The sequence below is a fragment of the Condylura cristata genome, unplaced genomic scaffold, assembly GCF_000260355.1.
Source record: "Condylura cristata isolate star-nosed mole 26May11 unplaced genomic scaffold, ConCri1.0 scaffold00046, whole genome shotgun sequence".
Taxonomy (NCBI): domain Eukaryota; kingdom Metazoa; phylum Chordata; class Mammalia; order Eulipotyphla; family Talpidae; genus Condylura; species Condylura cristata.
Genome location: NW_004567147.1, coordinates 1,940,303 through 1,957,923, shown reverse-complemented (window position 1 = coordinate 1,957,923; position 17,621 = coordinate 1,940,303). Strand labels below are relative to the sequence as shown.

Here is a 17,621-nt window from a genome sequence, read left to right as displayed (position 1 = left end):
TGACCACCATAAAAACATTTTAATTTTTCACTTCTGTGTTGCAGACACCAAGTTAGGAGAGTTCAATTTTACTACTTACTTAGCTCTATTTGCTTACTCTGAGATATGGAATCATTTGTTAAACAGATCCGTTTTTTTTTTCTTTTCCTTCTTTTGAAAAATAAATCTATAAATGTCTTAATTTCCTTCTAATTTTTATACTTGCTTTCTTTTTATTTAAATCTGCACTTAAAACACATATAATTTGATGATCCTTCTGTTAGAAGAATGATTTTTTTCTATAAAAAAGTAATAATAATATTTCCTTTAGAAAATATTTCTGAAAGGATCAAATTGAGACTTTATGATAGTATGTCATGCTATGCTTAAATCATGTTTATATCCAAAGCGGTTTGAATTCGCGCTCCGCTTACCTCCTTTCAATTTAACTTTTATCACCCTGAGATGTGTAACAGAGAATTTTTTTGGATAATGATTAATAATCAGAACCTAATATACATTGGAAATTTACCTTTTATGCTTGATTAGAATTGTCACTTTAGATTGTCATTTTATCTCCTGCTATTAAGTTAAATATTTCTTCACTAAATATTTTTATGGCTCCCATTTTATCAATTATGATAAAGGGCATAGAAAAAGGTTATAAAATCTGTTATCTGTATAAATATGCATGGCACTGGAGATGCTCAGTGCAGTAGGGAATTTAAGTGGGGTGTTTTATGAATACTAAGTACTCTCACCTAGATGTGAAGACAGTTCAACCCAGTTACTGTAAATCATCACTGAAAAGCGAATAAAAACAGACCTCACTTTAAATCTCAGCTTTGAGACTTTGTAACCCTGAGAAATTTTCTCAATCATGAAATGAGGTCATATCATATAAAACTTTTTCAAATTGTCAAATTTACAAATGCTGCATAACATCTTATACTATTATCATGCCAAAGGGGCACAACTTGTGTATAATATCAAAACTAAAAAAACTATGTGAGTATCCTGTTAAAGAATATTTACCAAATTTTGAGATCTAGTTTAGCATATCTCTTAAAGCCAAAAATTTTTCATATTTAATTTGAAGCTTCATTTTCCTAAATCAGCTACATTGGGAATCTTAGCCTTCAAAAAACACATCTCCAGTTCTGCTCCTAGAGAACAGAAGCAAAGTAATCAGCAATTTTTGCTATATGTAGCAAGGACTTGTTATTTAGTTTTAATCCTACAATAGGCAAAAGCTGATTCTTGACTTTGGAAGAAACACCTGCCAATTGCCCTGCTCCCTGATACCGTTACAGGGCAGGGAGAGAGGGACACCCCTGAACCCCCCAACCTGCCTGCTCTAAATAGGTTCTGCCATCCACCACATCAAGACAAGACATAAGAGCTTTAATGGAAAGGAACTTTAATACAATGAGTATCCTATACAGGAAAGACAAAAAATATAATTTCTAAATCAAACACCCAAAGTTACCAGACCCCTCATGGGTATTAGTCCACACAAAAGGGACTAGCAAGGCCTGAAAGCTGCCACAAGACTAAAGCATCTTCTGGCCAGGACCCATAGAAAAGGGTCAGAAATGGCCAGACAAGTCTGGGAGGAAAAGAGTACAATCAAAATCAATATAAACACGGCCATAGTCACCTCCCCACGGGTCTCTCACCCACATCTATTTTAACCAGCACAGGGTCAAGAAACAAACACGGTTTCTTCATCACATGCTCCTTCTGGTTCTCCATCCTGCTTCCTTACTGTTCAGATTCCTTCTCTTCTCAGCTACACACTCCCCCTGGGTGGGGCAGGGAACCTGGAACTTCCCCTTTTCCTGGGGACCACTCTGTTACAATGCTAGGGAGTAGTGGACCTTCACCTAGACACTGAGTGACAGCTGACAGGGACTAGGGTGCTTCTCTACTGCCTCTGTGCTTTGCCAGAGTCCATCTGGCCTTCAGAACCCAAAGGATGTTCTTTCAGAACTTGCTTCAAATAAATTGGCGGGAAGGACAGAAAAGCATTTTCTCCCTTGGCTGATCTTGCAATATCTTAAAGGATTAGTGTGATTAAAGCTAGATTTTTTAATCTTGCCATCTCCCTTGAATTACGTTCCTCCATTATTTATGTCTAGTTATTATGCAAATGTGAGTTTCAGTGTGTGAGCCATGAATTCCCACCAGCTGCTTGCCATGAGGTTAATCCTGGCTGTCCACAAAAATTACTGACCACATGGAACATCCCTCACAATAGCCCACCCTTCTCTCATAATCCCCATTTCTCCCTCTGGAAAGACAAATTTCTTTCTTTTTTTATTCTTGTTTGTTCTTTACAGTATTGTTTATTATCCCGCTATGGCTTTCGTGAAGTGTTTGCTTTCTCAGTGGATATGATGAACCAGCGGAAGTGGTCTTGCTCTCCAGCCCGTTTCCCTGAGCCCCTTCTCCTGATTTGGCCTAGCAGGACTGATGGCCCCTAAACCTGCTCATTTTGTCTCAATCTTGTTCAAGCTTGAACTCTAGAAATTCCACTTACGGAGATTACTTCCAGGATATCCAGGAGGAAATAGAGTGTTGCTATCTACCCTCAGCATAAATAATATATTTCTAACATTCCAAAGTGATGCCTTCCTGGGCAGGGGGGAAGTGTGGTTAAGGTGACACATACTAAATTTCATATAAATGGAGCTTGTTACAGAAAGAGCTGAACACTTTTCCGAAGAAGACATACAAATAGGCATGTGAAAAACTGCTCTACATTATTTATCAGCAGAAATACAAATCAAAACTACAATGAGATGCTTTTTTGAGAATGGGCCATATCAAAAAGACCAGAAACAAGTGTTGGCAAGGAGTAGGGAAAAAAAGGAAAACACTGTTGGGAATGTAGAATGGTCCAGACTCTTTGGAAAAAGTGTAGTTGTAGACACTCCCAAGTGGCACAGCAGGTGAAAGCACAGCACTAAGAGGTTAAAGCCACATCAGCATGAGTTCGATCCTGGCCCCAGAGGTGAGCCACATGGCGGCAGACCTCTCCTGACCACCCGCTGCTCCCCTCAGCAGTGTATTTCATAGGTCGGCCTGTTCTGCTCCCCGTTCTGTCTCTGGCAAATTCTTTCACCCACCCTGCACCTCTGGCCTGTACCCAGTTCTATAGGAACCAATATAAATAAAACTTAAAAAAAAAAACATGTAGATGTTTCCCAAAATATTAAAAATTCATCTATCATATGATCCAGCAATCTCACTTCTAGATAGTGAGGGTAAATACTGGCAATCCTCCACATCACATCCCTTACACCCCTTCTGTCCGTATCTTCCCATCTATTGTTTGTATTTAGCAAAGTCCCTTCAAAGTCAAGCTTAAATGTCACATAAAATTACTCTAATAGTAAAAGTCATCTTTTCTGATGTTGTTTTAAATTGGATCTCAAAATGTAAGTTTAAAAATCTTCAAGAAGAGCACTGATACTGTCATTCAACCTGAACATGCATTAAGAAAGAAATAATATCTTGATAGTCTTCCCTTAAAAATAATGGTCACATTCCATAATCCTTGATAAGTCCTATCTTTTAAAACTCAAGTCAAATTATTGCTAAGTTTCTTTGAAAGGAAAAATCATAGCTGTATTATGAAACAAAACATCTACATTAAGTGGTATCAGTTGATTATCATTCTGAAGCCTAAATACTTGAGGAATGAGCATAATTCATTACAACTAGAAAAATGTTGGGTTCTTTAGCTATTTCTAATACTTCTGATGGTAACATTGTACAAGAAGGTAGTGAAATTATGTCACGTTAGGATTTCCACCTGTTTGCCAATAGCTTATTAGAGATTTGCTCTAACTTCTGCTGACCTAAGAACTTCATTCCAAAACAATAGAATAAAAGTCAAATGTCACAGCTCACTCATTGCATTGTCTAAAAGACATTTATATTTGAAAATAGCATGTTCCCTAGGAAAACATGACTTTAAAGAAAAAGTTCAAAGCTATTCCCTAAAATTTTGTTCACAATTATTTCAAATTAGAATGGCACAGATGTTGGTAATGTTTCTAAATAAAGCGGTGTATTTTAAACTCTAGCAAAAGCCACACTTAATAATTAAAGTCACCAATATTAGCAAGTAGGCAAGTAACCAGTACATATCAGGAAAATGCCAGATGTCCTAAGGTATGTGGGCCGAGTAGGGAGGGTTACATCTTACATGTATAGATCAACCAGGTTAAGACAAGATAACTTTGTTGAATGTCCACCAATCAATGCACTGCTGAGCAAAACTCTGCTGGGCTGAAACTCCCCTCTTTTGTAATAAAAGCCCTGCCTTCCTTGAACTCAGGGCTCTGTACTTTGGCTGCTGCGTCGCTGCATGCTGCATGCTCGGCTGCTCGAGCTTGCAGTAAAGACCCTTGTGTGCTTTGCATTGGAATCGGCTCCTTGGTGGTCTTTGGGAAACTCGAAACCTGGCACAACAGCTTCCTTCCCATTTTTAAATTGAATGAGGAGAGCTAAGGCTCCCAGGACAGGAAGCCATTGCTTCTAAAGAGGCACTTAAGTACATTTTGGACCTCTATGGTTAGATACTGCACAGAGATCTGTGTGTGCAACACCTAAGACTGAGAAGAAGAGCTTGTATCTAGGCAAGTGGAGGGGTGTGAGAAAGGGCCTCCCGGGGCTCACTGGAGCCAGTGCTTCAGGATGACTGTTGGATTTTTGTTTTTATTTGTAAGGGAGAAACTGACACATGACTAAATTGGTCTACAGCTGTTGTAAGTCAAAGCAGAACAAGGAAGTTTAAAGACATAAAACTGACCAGAAGGCAAGACATACTTTCAGATTGTTTTGTGACTTTTTTACATGGCCCAGAAATGTTTATGCCCACATTTAGGAACTTTGTGCATTGCAGGGCATAAGCCACATGCACTTCCAGAAAATGTGCATAAGCGGTGAGCCTGCAAGTTAATAGTCACAAGTAACCACTCACAAAAAAAAAGGGTCTCTCAGGTGAACGGACTTCAGTGTTTCATAAGGCAGTAACACCAGTGATGTCCACCCTCGGTGTGCATGGAAAGTGTGCACCTGGGTTATTCTCTGAAAGCAGACTTCTAATCACTGGGTGAGGAAAAGAACACACACTATGGCATTTGTAAAGTCAATAAACAATATTTTACTGAAACATTTCATAACACAGAAAATCTGTCTGAAGTGTAAAGTTACCGTCTCACACAAGAAGGACAGACACATTTTCAAAGACTACTATGAATACAATAAATATGGAGTTTACATACTAATTTATACACAGAAACTCTGCCCCACAGCCATAAAAATTTATATTTAACAGTGCAACATATAATTTAATCATTTGATTTATTTGACAGGTTTTCTTACTAACACAAATAACTACCTGGTTTTCATATACATATATAATATATATCTTATGTATATAGATATTCAACAATCTGTACAGTTTCTAAACATAAAACTCCTAAAAGGCACAATTGTCTATACAACATGTACAAAAATGGCTGGAGCTGACACAAAACAACAATTATTGGTCAAAAGTTCATGATTGCACAGAGATTAGTCATGAGTTTATGTCAGAAAAATGTGCTTTAAGGAAAGGAGGGTTTTCAAAGAAACCTCTAAGTGTTAAAAAAAACCTCGAAACAATAAAAAACCACTAGGTTGCTATCACAAGCCTGTCCTCGTCATCGTCACTGCTCACGTCACTGAACTGCGCAGTGGCCTGCCGCCGGCGTAGTGCTGCAGGCCTGGGCAACTGTCTGTCCGGGGAGAGAGTCCGCTGTCCTGCTGGCTCTGGGCAAGCTTCAGGCTGTGCCTTCCGCAGAGATGCTGATGGGGACCTGGGTTTGCTTTGCCCGGAAGTGAGTTCATGCTTGGGCTTCACGTGATTTTCTGAGGCAGGCTTCCCTGTGTCCATCTTATTTGAACTATCCAGCATTAGATGGTCTCTTGAAGGCGCAGGTGGGTCTAGAACATTTTTTGCATTTTCCCGCTGGACTTGAGGTGACCCCTGAGGAGACGCAGTCCTGCTGCCCTGATGTGCACTGCCTAGGGAAGTCTGCTTGGCTGGCGTCTCGCGTGCTCTGTTGTGGGAAACTGGTATTTCAGTAGCTCCCTGTGTGTCCACAGTTACTTGGCTAACTGAGGGGATTAAAGTAGGCAATGCTATGTTCAAGATCTGGAGGCCTGGAATGTGTGCCTGAGGGGTGGGATTGCTTTGTGAGGAGGGGTTTGCAGCCAGAACCTGCAGTCCGACAGCATTTACAGCCAACCCGGGGGGGTGTACCTGTGGGGCAATATTTGTATTGGCCAGGCCTAAAATATTGACGGTCTCCATGCTCAATGAAGGAAGTGACTGCAAGCTGGGTGTACTTAGGTTCTGCAGGTCTGGTACGCGGATTTGGCCAATCGGAATACATGGCACAACACTGCTTAATTCAGCCACTCCACTGGGATTTGTAGCGCCAGAAACGTCTGTGAAGGTATCTCCGGGAGTGCCCACAGTTCTGTGAATTACATTGACGGCAGGAATTGTAAGTTGCATTGGGCCACCTTGAATGGGCACGAAGGTGGAGTATGTGAGGCCTGCAGGGACCACATGGATTCCCCCGACTGGAACCATATTGTAAGGTGTCCTTGATGGCTGCTGGGAATGCAAAGGGAGGTGGCTAAACAAATGAGTCTGGGGAGAAGGCAGTCCTGGAGTTGGTTGGAGAGTTATTTGCTGCTTTTGTTCTTGAGAGTCAGGCTGGGGCAAGACCATGGAAGGAATACCCACTGCTTTCTGAGGACTGTGTTCAGTTATAGGAGGAGGAAGTTTTACAGATGAGGAGTTCTAGAAGACAAGAGAGAATAAATTTTATAGCAAAGCTTTCTTTGTCACCAGCTAAAGTGCTGAGTAAAATCTATTATGAATGAAAGAATGTATAAGAATCACAAGCTAAAAAAATTATATTTTGACTTTTAAAAATTAGTTCCAAGGCCGTCCCCGGTGCCACAATGGGTTAAAAGAGCATTGTGAAGCTGTCCTCAGTCACTGCAGCATTTCGAGTGTTGATCCCCTGCCAGAGGTGCCCCGTATGGCCAGCACACCTCTCCTGTCTCCCCTGCTGCTAGATCCGCAGGTTCTGCTCCCCACTCTGTCTCCGGTGAACCCTCTCACCTTCTGCACCTCTGGCCTGTACCCCAGTTCTTATGTACATAAATAAATATTTTAAAAAATGAATTCCAATTAAAACAACTTTTACTTTTTATCTCTATTTTCTAGGAGAAAGTAATGGTAACACATTGTTGGCTTGATAACACGGGAAAGCAAGCTGGGGGTTGTTATTTATGAAATAAAGAACTGTTATTAATAAAAGGTCTGCAGTTTTTCATTGGTTTGGCCATGCATTTATTCATACATTCTTCTGAAAACCAGATTTCAGGCATTGGTGGGTATGTGAGATTTTGGGCTAGAAAAGCTTATATATAGCACAGGTGACCAATGTAAAAGCAATGAGAAATGCTGTCAGAAGTAGAAAATCTTACTACTCCTCTCTTTATCATCTAAATATTAGCTTTTACTTGACAATCACTATATTATAATCACATTAATCTATATTCTAGATACATTTACCTATTAACAAAGCTTATCAATTTAATTTAATTAATTTACGATAATCTTTGAAAATCCAAGCTTTCCTAGTCTTCTAAATTTTTCTTCAGTGTTAGCTGGCAAGCCAAAATCTGCCTCATTTAGAAGAAACTGAACTGTGAGCAAGAGAAGAAATGAATTTCTCACTGAATTAAACATTCCTCAGAAGCCCGCTAGGGCTAAAAGCAGGGAATCATTCACAGCATACTTAGGGTGACTTTTGTGAGGCCCTGACTGCCCTGAGCTAGTTCACAAGCTGTTTTCCTAAGCTGCCATAACAATTTGATCATATTTGATCATTCAAGTAGAGTGAATTCCTTTTTGTTTCTATCTTTTTTAAAAGATTTATTTATGCATACAAAAACTGGGATACAAGCCAGAGGTATGGGGGATGAGAAGATTCACCAGAGACAGAGTGGGGAGCAGAGGGTGGGTCAGGAGAGGTCTGCTCTGCCATGTGGATCACCTCCCTGGCTGGGATTAAACTTGGTGCCGCAGTGGCTTCAGATAGCTTCACTTTAGCCCAATGCACCATCAGGGAGGGCCCAGCATGAATTACTTGATACCTTTTTAGGTCATATTATCTTTGCTATAGAAAGCAGCTGTTTCCCCATAAAGGCAAACTACAAAATGTTGAGATCATTCTGGTGCAACTCCATAGAAAAATTAACTAATAGGTTCCACCATGTTCTTAATTGGCACACACATATTTTACTTTAAGAAGAATAAAAAAAGCAAATAATAAAAATGGGTATACTTTCCAAGGTTCATTCACAGATTTACAATACAATGAACTCTGATTAAATTACTTTGCAGATAAATGGCCCTTGTCTTTAAATAAAGCAGAAAAGTGAAATAAACTGATTTAGTCCTAATAATGACTCATTTAACATCATTTTTAAGTTACCAGTTACCTGTATGTAATATGTAATTCATAGGAAAACAATAGCAACCTATTTACCTGTGTTAAGGCAATAGCCTTTCTTGCCACAGAACTTCTCAGAATTTCTTCTGACTCAGAGTAGTCTACTGACATTTGATGACATGGAGATCTGGGTGCAGCTTCAGGTGACCTCGAAGAGTCTACAGCAGTTGCTTCATTGTCTTCATTTTTTGTAGGATGCTGCCCGCTCTTCACTGGGGAGTCTACCTTCTGACCGTAGTCTGACTGAACTGTGCTTAGCACGGTCATCTTGGTGGGCAATGCTCTAGGCAGAACATCCATTGGGTCTGCATGCACCCCAGAAAAGCAACCAGGAATTCTGATGTCCTCATCAGTGCTCCCCGGGTCATGAAGGCTACTTCTAGAGGGAAGGTGTTGAGGGCTGGCCGTGACAGAGGGAGCTGCTGACAGGATTGATTCCGCCTGGCTGTCTTCGTCATCATCTTCATTTTCATTATCATCCTCATCTGGGCCATCGGATTCTTCAAGATCATATCCAGACTTCTCAAAAATGCATCTTTGTTTTTCATCTAAATAAAAACAAGAGGGTATGTTACAGAATACTTTGCAATGTAGGAAATGCAGTCTTATTTGTTATAAGCTCGGCAACCCTGTGAAGGATATAAAAGATAAGCACTCTACTCACAAAAAGCCTAGCATTTAGTTATTTGGGGGAAGAACTAGCTAGCCAGCTCAAGAGGAATTCCGAGAATTGAGGCATGAACAGAGAGGCTGTGTTAAGGATGCAGAACATGGAATGAGCCTTGAAAGGTAGGCAGGCTGTGGGTAACATGTGGAGAAAATCAAACAAATAATCTCAAATAGATTTATAAAATCTCAGCTGAAGACTGGACTATATTTTAAAAAATCTAACACCAAGAGTCTCTGGATATCTATTTCTTTGTACCTCTCTGTTGAATGAATTAAAATGAACAAAACACTAATGGCCTTTTGTAATTATAAACAAAATAATTTAATACTTAGTACTTTAGACATGTTTCCATTGTACTCTGAGTAGTAATATCCTGATATTTAAACCTCCTATTTTCTTTTAAACTAAGATAGCTGCTAAATTCCCTATCACTTTTTTTTTCTGTGATGACTCATAGGAAGGGGAACATTAAACTAAATTATTCATATCATCTCATAATGTCATGTGAGAGTATATTTAACAAAGAATATCCAAGATAGTCTTGAAAACAGGTTCACATACTTTCAGAAGGTCATGTGGAACTAAGCTTAAAACCTTATCTTATTCCAAAGCTTGCAAAATTAGTGGCACTTTCCCTTAAAAAGCTAATGAACTTTTCAAAGTTAGATGGGGGAAGGATATAATTCTTCACCATAATTCTTTATCACAGGGCTGTAATAAAAACCATGTTCAGCTTAGCTATGATACACTTTCCATTTCCTTTTTTTTTTGAGCACAAGAGAGAAATAAAAGAAAATAGCAAAGTAATAGTTATATTTCCTGGCTTTCCCAAATGGTCTCTATTAATTAATTTTACTTTCCTTCCTTTATTACAGTGGTAAGTTCTTAGAGTAAATCCTGCAAGAACTGACACCAAGATCATTTCTAAGGGATCTTTACACTGCTTATCTCCAGCATGTTCATAATCTAAATATCCAAAGATAAAACACACACATTTAGGTTCTTTAAAAATGTGTTTTCATAAGCTTTTTAAGGGACCTACTATTTTGCTGTAAAACTAATAAAGAGAAAAAACCACCTGGTTGAATCCCATGCTAGAGACAGAGCAGGTAATTTCTGAGTAAACACCCTAACTCCTGCCTCACAATTCCTCTCCTCTACCCTGCCCTACCTACCACCTTTTCCTATCCACTCCAATGTCTGAAATAAAGTGACAAGCCATCCCCGATTTGTTTTGAATTTGACACTTTCATTCCAAATCATATCTAAAAGGGAATAAACAAGAGAAAGACAAGACTAGCAGCTAGTTCTACCACAATGGCGAGGGGAGGGACAGGAGCACCAAGAGGATCATAGGACAGAAAGCTAAGAGCAAGTGTGTGGGGAAGGCTGCTGCTGAACCAGAACAGAGACAGAATGCCACCTCTCCCGACAACTGGCTCTAAGAGAGGGAGAAGTCAAAAGCAAAGATAAGTGCCCCTCTCAGAAGCACAGTATAAAGGGATGACTGAAAATGTAGAATTGAACAGGCATTACTCTTCTCACTGAACACCCACCCAAACAATTTTTTTTTAAAGATTTGTTTGTGCAGACAGAACTGGAGTACAGGCCAGAGGCTCAGGGACAGTGAGAGGCTTTACCAGAGACAGAGTGGGGAACAGAACAGGCAGATCGACAAAATACACTGCTGAGGGGAGCAGCTGGTGGGTCAGGAGAGGTCTGCTGCGCCATGTGGTCACCTCCGGGGCAGGTGGGAATCGAACTCATGCAGAAGTGGCTTTAGCTTCTCAGTGCTGTGCTTTAGCCCGCTGCGCCACCAGGGAGAGCCACCAAACACAATTTTAAAAAAAGATTTATTTATTTATGCACACAGAACTGGGGTATAGGCCAGAGGCACAGGCCTGGCGAGAGGATTCACCAGAGAAAGAGTGGGGAGCAGAACAGGCATATCAACGAAGTACCCTGCTGAGGGGAGCAGCAGGTGAGGCAGGGGAGGTCTGCCACACCATATGGATCACCTCCGGGCCTGGGATTGAACTTGCACTGAAACAGCTGTGGCTGGCTTACTGTGTTGCACTTTAACCCACTGCAACACCAGGGAGAGCCTCCAAACACAATTTTTATGTAAGAAATTGAAATTGGGCCCTCCCTGGTGGCACAAGGGGTTAAAGAGCAGCACTATGAAGCTGTCCAAAGCCACTGAAGCAGAAGTTGGGGTCTCAGCCAGGAAGCTGACCCATATGGCACAGCAGACCCCTCCTGTATCGCTGTTGCTCCCCTCAGCAGTGTATTCAATACTTTTGCTTGTTTGGCTCCCCACTATCTCTCTGGTGAATCCTCTCACTTCTGCACCTCTGGCCTGTAGCCCAGCTGTTTATGTATTCATAAATAAATAAATCTTTTTTTTTTTTTAAGGGCTTTCCCTAGTGGAGCAATGGGTTAAAAGCACTGCATTATGAAGCTCTCCAATGCCACTGCAGCTTGAGTTCGATCCCAGCCAGGGAGCTGACCCACATGGCGTAGCAGACCTCTTCTGACCTGTCCTCAGCTACCTTCAGCAGTGTACTTTGTCAATCTGCCTGTTCTGCTCCCCACTCTGTCTCTGGTAAATCTCTCACCCACCATACCTCTGGCCTGTACCCCAGTTCTGTAAGCATAAATAAATAAATCTTAAAAATAAAGAAAAGCAAAGTTTCTGAGGCACTGAGGGTAGCCATAGCCAGCCACAAATCTCACACATAGTCACACACACTCTAGCTAGAAATCTTTTAACTTTCACACTAAAGACATAGAAGAAGGCACACCCATCAACAGGCTTACAAACTGTTCACATTAGTCTTTGCTGTCTTAAAGAAGATGTTCACCTTTCAACAAAAATTACAAGACATACAAAATGGCAAGAATGAAAATGCTCAGCAGAGAAAAAACAGCCAGAACAAGTTACAGCAGGGAATTTAAAATTATAATTAATATTTTGTTTAAAGTTCTGAGAAAGGTGGACAGTGGACAACATACAGCATCCAATGAGAATTCTAGATAACAGATGGAAACTATAAAAAAATAAGTAAACAATATGCTGAGTGCAAAACATCTTAATGACAAAAAGAAAACTCTCAGACCTAAAATTCTATGCCCACTTAAATTAATTTTCAAAGATGAGAGAAATAGACTTTCTTAAGAAAAAAAACAAAAATTAATTTATTGTTAATAAATATTCAAGAAGCTCTTTAGGCAGAGACAATTGGGTATCAGATGGGAACGTTGATCTACCAAAAAAGAAGAGCATCAGGAATAGAATAAAGTTAAATTATTTAAAAAAAAACAAAACCTGTAATTGCATATTCTAAAAGGTAATTGAATATTTACAGCAAAAAAATAGCAATGCCCTGTGTGTTTATATTATATATAAATGTAAACAGTAAGTGAGCAATAGTGCAAAGAAAGGAATTATGATTAGACTAAATTATGATTAGACTATGTGTTTTAAAGCACACATAAAACAATAATATCTTTGAAGATAGACAGCTAAATGTTTTAAAGTCAATAGAAAAAAAAATCAAATATAAACTGCTTAAGTATGACATAAAAGAGAAAGTAAAAACTGGAACAAACAGAAAACAGTAAGCTGGTAAATTTCAATCTAAACACATGAAAAACAACATTAAGGGGAATGATCTAACACATGAATTAAAAGAGAGAGATTCCCAGACTGGATAAAAAAGCAAGTACCAAGTATATACTATATGTATTAAATAAACTTTAAATATAATGACATAAACGGACTGATAATAAAATATAAAGAAACATGTACCTTAAATCATTAACTAAAATATAGTTCGAAAACTATATTAATATCAAAGTAGATTTCAAAACAAGAAATGTGGATAAACAGCAAATCCACAGTTACAGTTGAAGACTTCAAAACTCTACTTTTATTAACTTATGGAAACAAGTATATAGAAAGTAAGAAAATAAAAGACCTGAAAAACATTACTAACAAACCTAGAGCTAATTGACATTTATAATGTTCCACCTAACAAAAACAGAATATATTTTTCTTATAAGTGTATATGAAACAGTCACCAATATATGCCATATTATGACTTACAAAACAAAGTTCAACAAATTTAAATATATAGAAGCCATACCAAATACGTTTTTGGATGAAAACAGAATTTAACTATAAATCAATAAAACAATTAAATAATATGTGAAAATCCTCAAATATTTTATATTTAAGTAATATATTTACATATAACCCAGGGTCAAAGAGAAGGTCTCAAGGAAAAGCTACAGCTATTTTGGAAGAAAAATCTAACATTCAAAATTTCTGAGATGTAGTTAAAGTAGTAGTGAGAAATGTATCCTATTAAATATTTAGTAAAGGGTTTATTCTTCATGAGGTGAGACAGAAGGAGAAAAATATTGGATGGTTTCACTTATGTGTGGAATCTAGAGAATCTAAACAAAGGATCAGATCAAGACAAATTTTAAGAGAGACCCTTGAAAGCAAATCATAGTTTTGAGCTACTCAGGAGAGGTGGGGGTAGGGAAGAAAGAGGGGAAGAGCAGAGAACAGGGGGAGGGCAGTGAGGGAGGCCTGTGATTACTTGGTGGTGGGAACGCCATGGTGACCACAGCTAAGGGGAAAAATCCTATGTTGTGAAAAATAGCCAAGGGTGTTTAAAAACAAAAACAACACAAGTTTTTGGGAACTGAAAAAAAAGAGCAAAGATCGCAAACAAATGAGTTCTCATGTTTAAGAAATTTGGAAAATAAACTCAAAGCAAGGAGTGGGAAGGAAATAACAAAGATGAGAACAATATAATGAAAATGACAAAAGAAAAACAGAAAGTCAATGGAATCTTGGGATGGAGGGAAAAATATGAGTAAAGTTGATAAATCTAAAATAAGACTGACCAAAGAGAAAATATAAATTAGCAACATTTGGTGAAAAAGAAAAATTACCATCAACAACAAAAAAAATCTGAAAGGATAATCAGAAATCTATGAAAAAACTCTGTGCCCTGCTATTGAATGACAGGAATTCAAAACTAAAAATGCTATTTACAATAGTAAATAAGCTTTACTTATTTTATATAAAATACTTAGTGTGTAGATTAAGAAGATAAGCAGGAACTGTATGTTAAAACCTATAAAACCCAAGTTAAAAAAAAATCAAGGACTGGGCACAGCACTAAGAAGCTAAGGCCACCTCAGCATGAATTTGAGCCCCAGGAGGTGACTACATGGAGAGGCAGAGCTCTTCTGACTCCCCTGCTGCTCCCCTCAGCAGTGTGCTTTGTTGACCTGCCTGTTCTGCTCCCCATTTTGTCTCTGGTGAAGCCTCTCACCTCCCCTGCACTTCTGGGCTGTACCCCAGTTCTATATCCATAAATAAATAAATCTTAAAAAAGAATCAAAGATGGAAATTAAATGAAGGAATATACAATACTCACTGACTGAAGTTTCAATACTGTTATTATTTCTCCTTGGTTTGATCTATAGATGCAATAATATTTTTTAAAAAATGAGCATTTTGTTCTAGATACTGGAAACCAGATTTTAAAATTTCCATGAAAAAGGAAAGAAATTAGAAGATCCAAAATAATTTTGAAGGCAAAAGTTAAAGTTAAAGAACTCACACTTAACACAGGATGCTACTGTCAAAAGGATAGATCTATACCATCAACGAATCACAGGAGAAAGTCCAAAGATAAAAACCACACTGAATAGTTAGCTGAATGTTGACAAAGGTAATTTTAGAGAAAGGATAGTGTTTTCGACAAACGGCACTGAAACAAATGGACATCCACATATCAAAAATCCACAACATATGCTCAACCTCCCATACGAATAATAACGAAAGATTATATACTTAAGATTACAGAACCATAAATTTACTAAAGAAAACTAGATACATCTGTGTGACCTTAGATTAGACAAATATTTCTTATATACAACATCAAAAGCACAAGCAATAAAAAAAATCAATAACCTGGACTTTACTAATATTATTTTTTTTTAATCTGACAACCACAAAAAGCAACAATAAGACAAGCCAAAGAGGGGGAAAAAAAACTTGTAAATCATATTTCTGACAAAACAATTAAGTCCAGAATATATTAAAAAAGATAAAATTCAATAGAAAAAAAACAAAAAAATAAAAAAAACTTTAAAAAACTGTTATTACGGAGATGCACATTAAAGCCATCAATGAAATAAAATCACCTGTTAGAAAATTTGTAAAGGTGCTTCTACAGTGGAACAACTCTACTCTCTTATGTTGCTGATGGGGAAGTAAAACATATGGCCATTTTGGCAAATAGTTTGGCAGTTTCTTACAAAGCTAAATGTTCAACAAGTCTAGTAACTATAGATACCATTCCTAATATCAAATGTTGAAGAGATGGGAAGTAATATTCACATAAAAACTTACACACACATATTTACAGCAACTTCAGAAATGTTCCACATTTGGAACAACCCAGCAGTAGTGCAGTGGTCAGTGGTAACCGTGTGCGCCAGTCCAGTCGAGTACTACTCAGTTCTAGAGCGGAAGAGCTACTGGCTCAGCACATCACCAATCTGACTTTTGCTAAGTGAAAGAAGACCCAGAGAGCTGCTGCTGCTTTCACATTACACTCTGAACAGTATGAAGCGGAGGAGAGGCCAGGTGCTTTTAGGTGCCAGGTGCCTAGGATGGGAAGCAGTTGTCTATACGCAGTGACATGGGTATTTTGGGGGTGACAGAGCTGTTCTACATGGAACTGTGGGTGTGGCATGTATTTCTTTTCATTTAAAAAAAAAAATCATGGAACTATACATCATGAAGTGAATTTTACTGTGTTATAAAAGGTAATCAATTAGGATGAGGCAGAGAATACCAGATGGATAGCAAGCTAAGACAGATGCTCAAACTGCAGAACATGGAAGCACAAAACCACGATGAATGAAGTAGGAAAAATGGTCCTGACATAGGCAACCTTAGCAAAGTAAGTTTTGACCAGATACTCTGAAGTTTGAAGATAAAAGAGAAACACACACAAACACCGGGCTACCACCGTCTGTTTTTCACAAGTGGGCTCAGGGAAGGTCACACTGAAAGGGAATAGGCACAGGTGTCCAAGGACTCTGAAGAACTTGACAGTACTGGATTAAACCCAAAGAATAAAATACATATGTGAATGAACAAATGAAAGTCAGCCACTTTTCCCAGCCAAAAATTTCCAATTAATTAGAACACCACAGTAATACCAAAGAAAGATCTAGCAATATATAAACAAGATTCTGCATAGTCTCAAAGTATCTCTAAAAGTTATAAAATTAACAGTGGTAAGTTTATAGTAGAGAATCCTGGAAGTCACCGCATTAGCCAAATAATAAAGGTTAACATGACCAATAACACACACTGCCATAGTCACTCTATGGCGGTATCCCAGTAAGGTGTGATCTCAATCCAACCATGAGCACACACCAGAAAAACCCCAAATCAGAAGCATTCTACTTAGTAATTGATCAGTTCCATCCAATACTGTCAAGGTCATAAAAGGTAAGTAAGACTAAGGAACTTCACTGGAGGAACATAAAAAGCTATAGCAAGAAAGCATAATGTGGCTCCTGGAAAGATGCTGGGACAGAAAAAGGACATCAATGAAAAGTCTGGTGCAATCTAAATTCTGTATTTGAGTTAGTAATACTAACTTTTTAATATTGACAGAGTTCTGTGGTATGTAAGATTTAACATAGGGAAGAAGCTGGGTGAGGATGATACAGAATCTATACTAGTTTTACAACTTCTCTGTAAGACTAACATAATCTTTAATACTATGTTATTAAAATACTATTTGCCAATTATAGCACCAATTTTATGCTTCTGATATCAACTATTATTCTATTTTATTCAGATAAATTTGTATAGTACCCACCTCTGCGTGATCTTATTAAGACTTCTCTTTCTGATTTTCCTTTCCTACTGTTTAATACGAAACAATGTAAGTCTTAAAACCAACTCCAGTATTTCTGTTGGGTCACTGAAAAATACAGGGAAATTTTCTACAATCTACCCTGATCTGTATATAAGCTTTACATTTTACCAAACAAACTTTATCTTCTATCCTGCATTTCTCACTCAATGGTGCCTAAATGGCTAAATGGCTCTTCTCCAGTTTCAGCATCTGGACACCAGGAAAGGCCAGCAATCACTATACAAAGACCAGTACTATTCCATCATAACTACAACAAGGACTAGTTAAGGACTTGGCTTTTGTTCCACAATATTAAAAAAAAAAAAAAAAAAGGAAATGCAGTTAATTATTTTAAAGTGTGCAGATCAAAGGTTACAAGAACTAGAGCTGAGGGTCAGAGCCAGGTTTCTC

The 17,621-nt window shown here is 38.3% G+C and overlaps 1 protein-coding gene across 1 annotated transcript in view; it reads right to left on the bottom strand.

Annotated features, from left to right (window-relative positions):
- Positions 1 to 5,135: 5,135 nt before the first annotated feature.
- HIVEP1 (human immunodeficiency virus type I enhancer binding protein 1) overlaps positions 5,136 to 17,621 on the bottom strand; it is a 48,267-nt gene continuing 35,781 nt past the window's right edge. Inside the window, exons 7-8 of the mRNA XM_012734128.1 lie at positions 8,610 to 9,121; positions 5,136 to 6,847 (exon numbers count right to left, since the gene is read on the bottom strand). Coding sequence (XP_012589582.1) covers positions 5,669 to 6,847; positions 8,610 to 9,121 — 1,691 coding nt within the window. The 3' untranslated portion in view covers positions 5,136 to 5,668. The remainder of the gene's footprint in view (positions 6,848 to 8,609; positions 9,122 to 17,621) is intronic.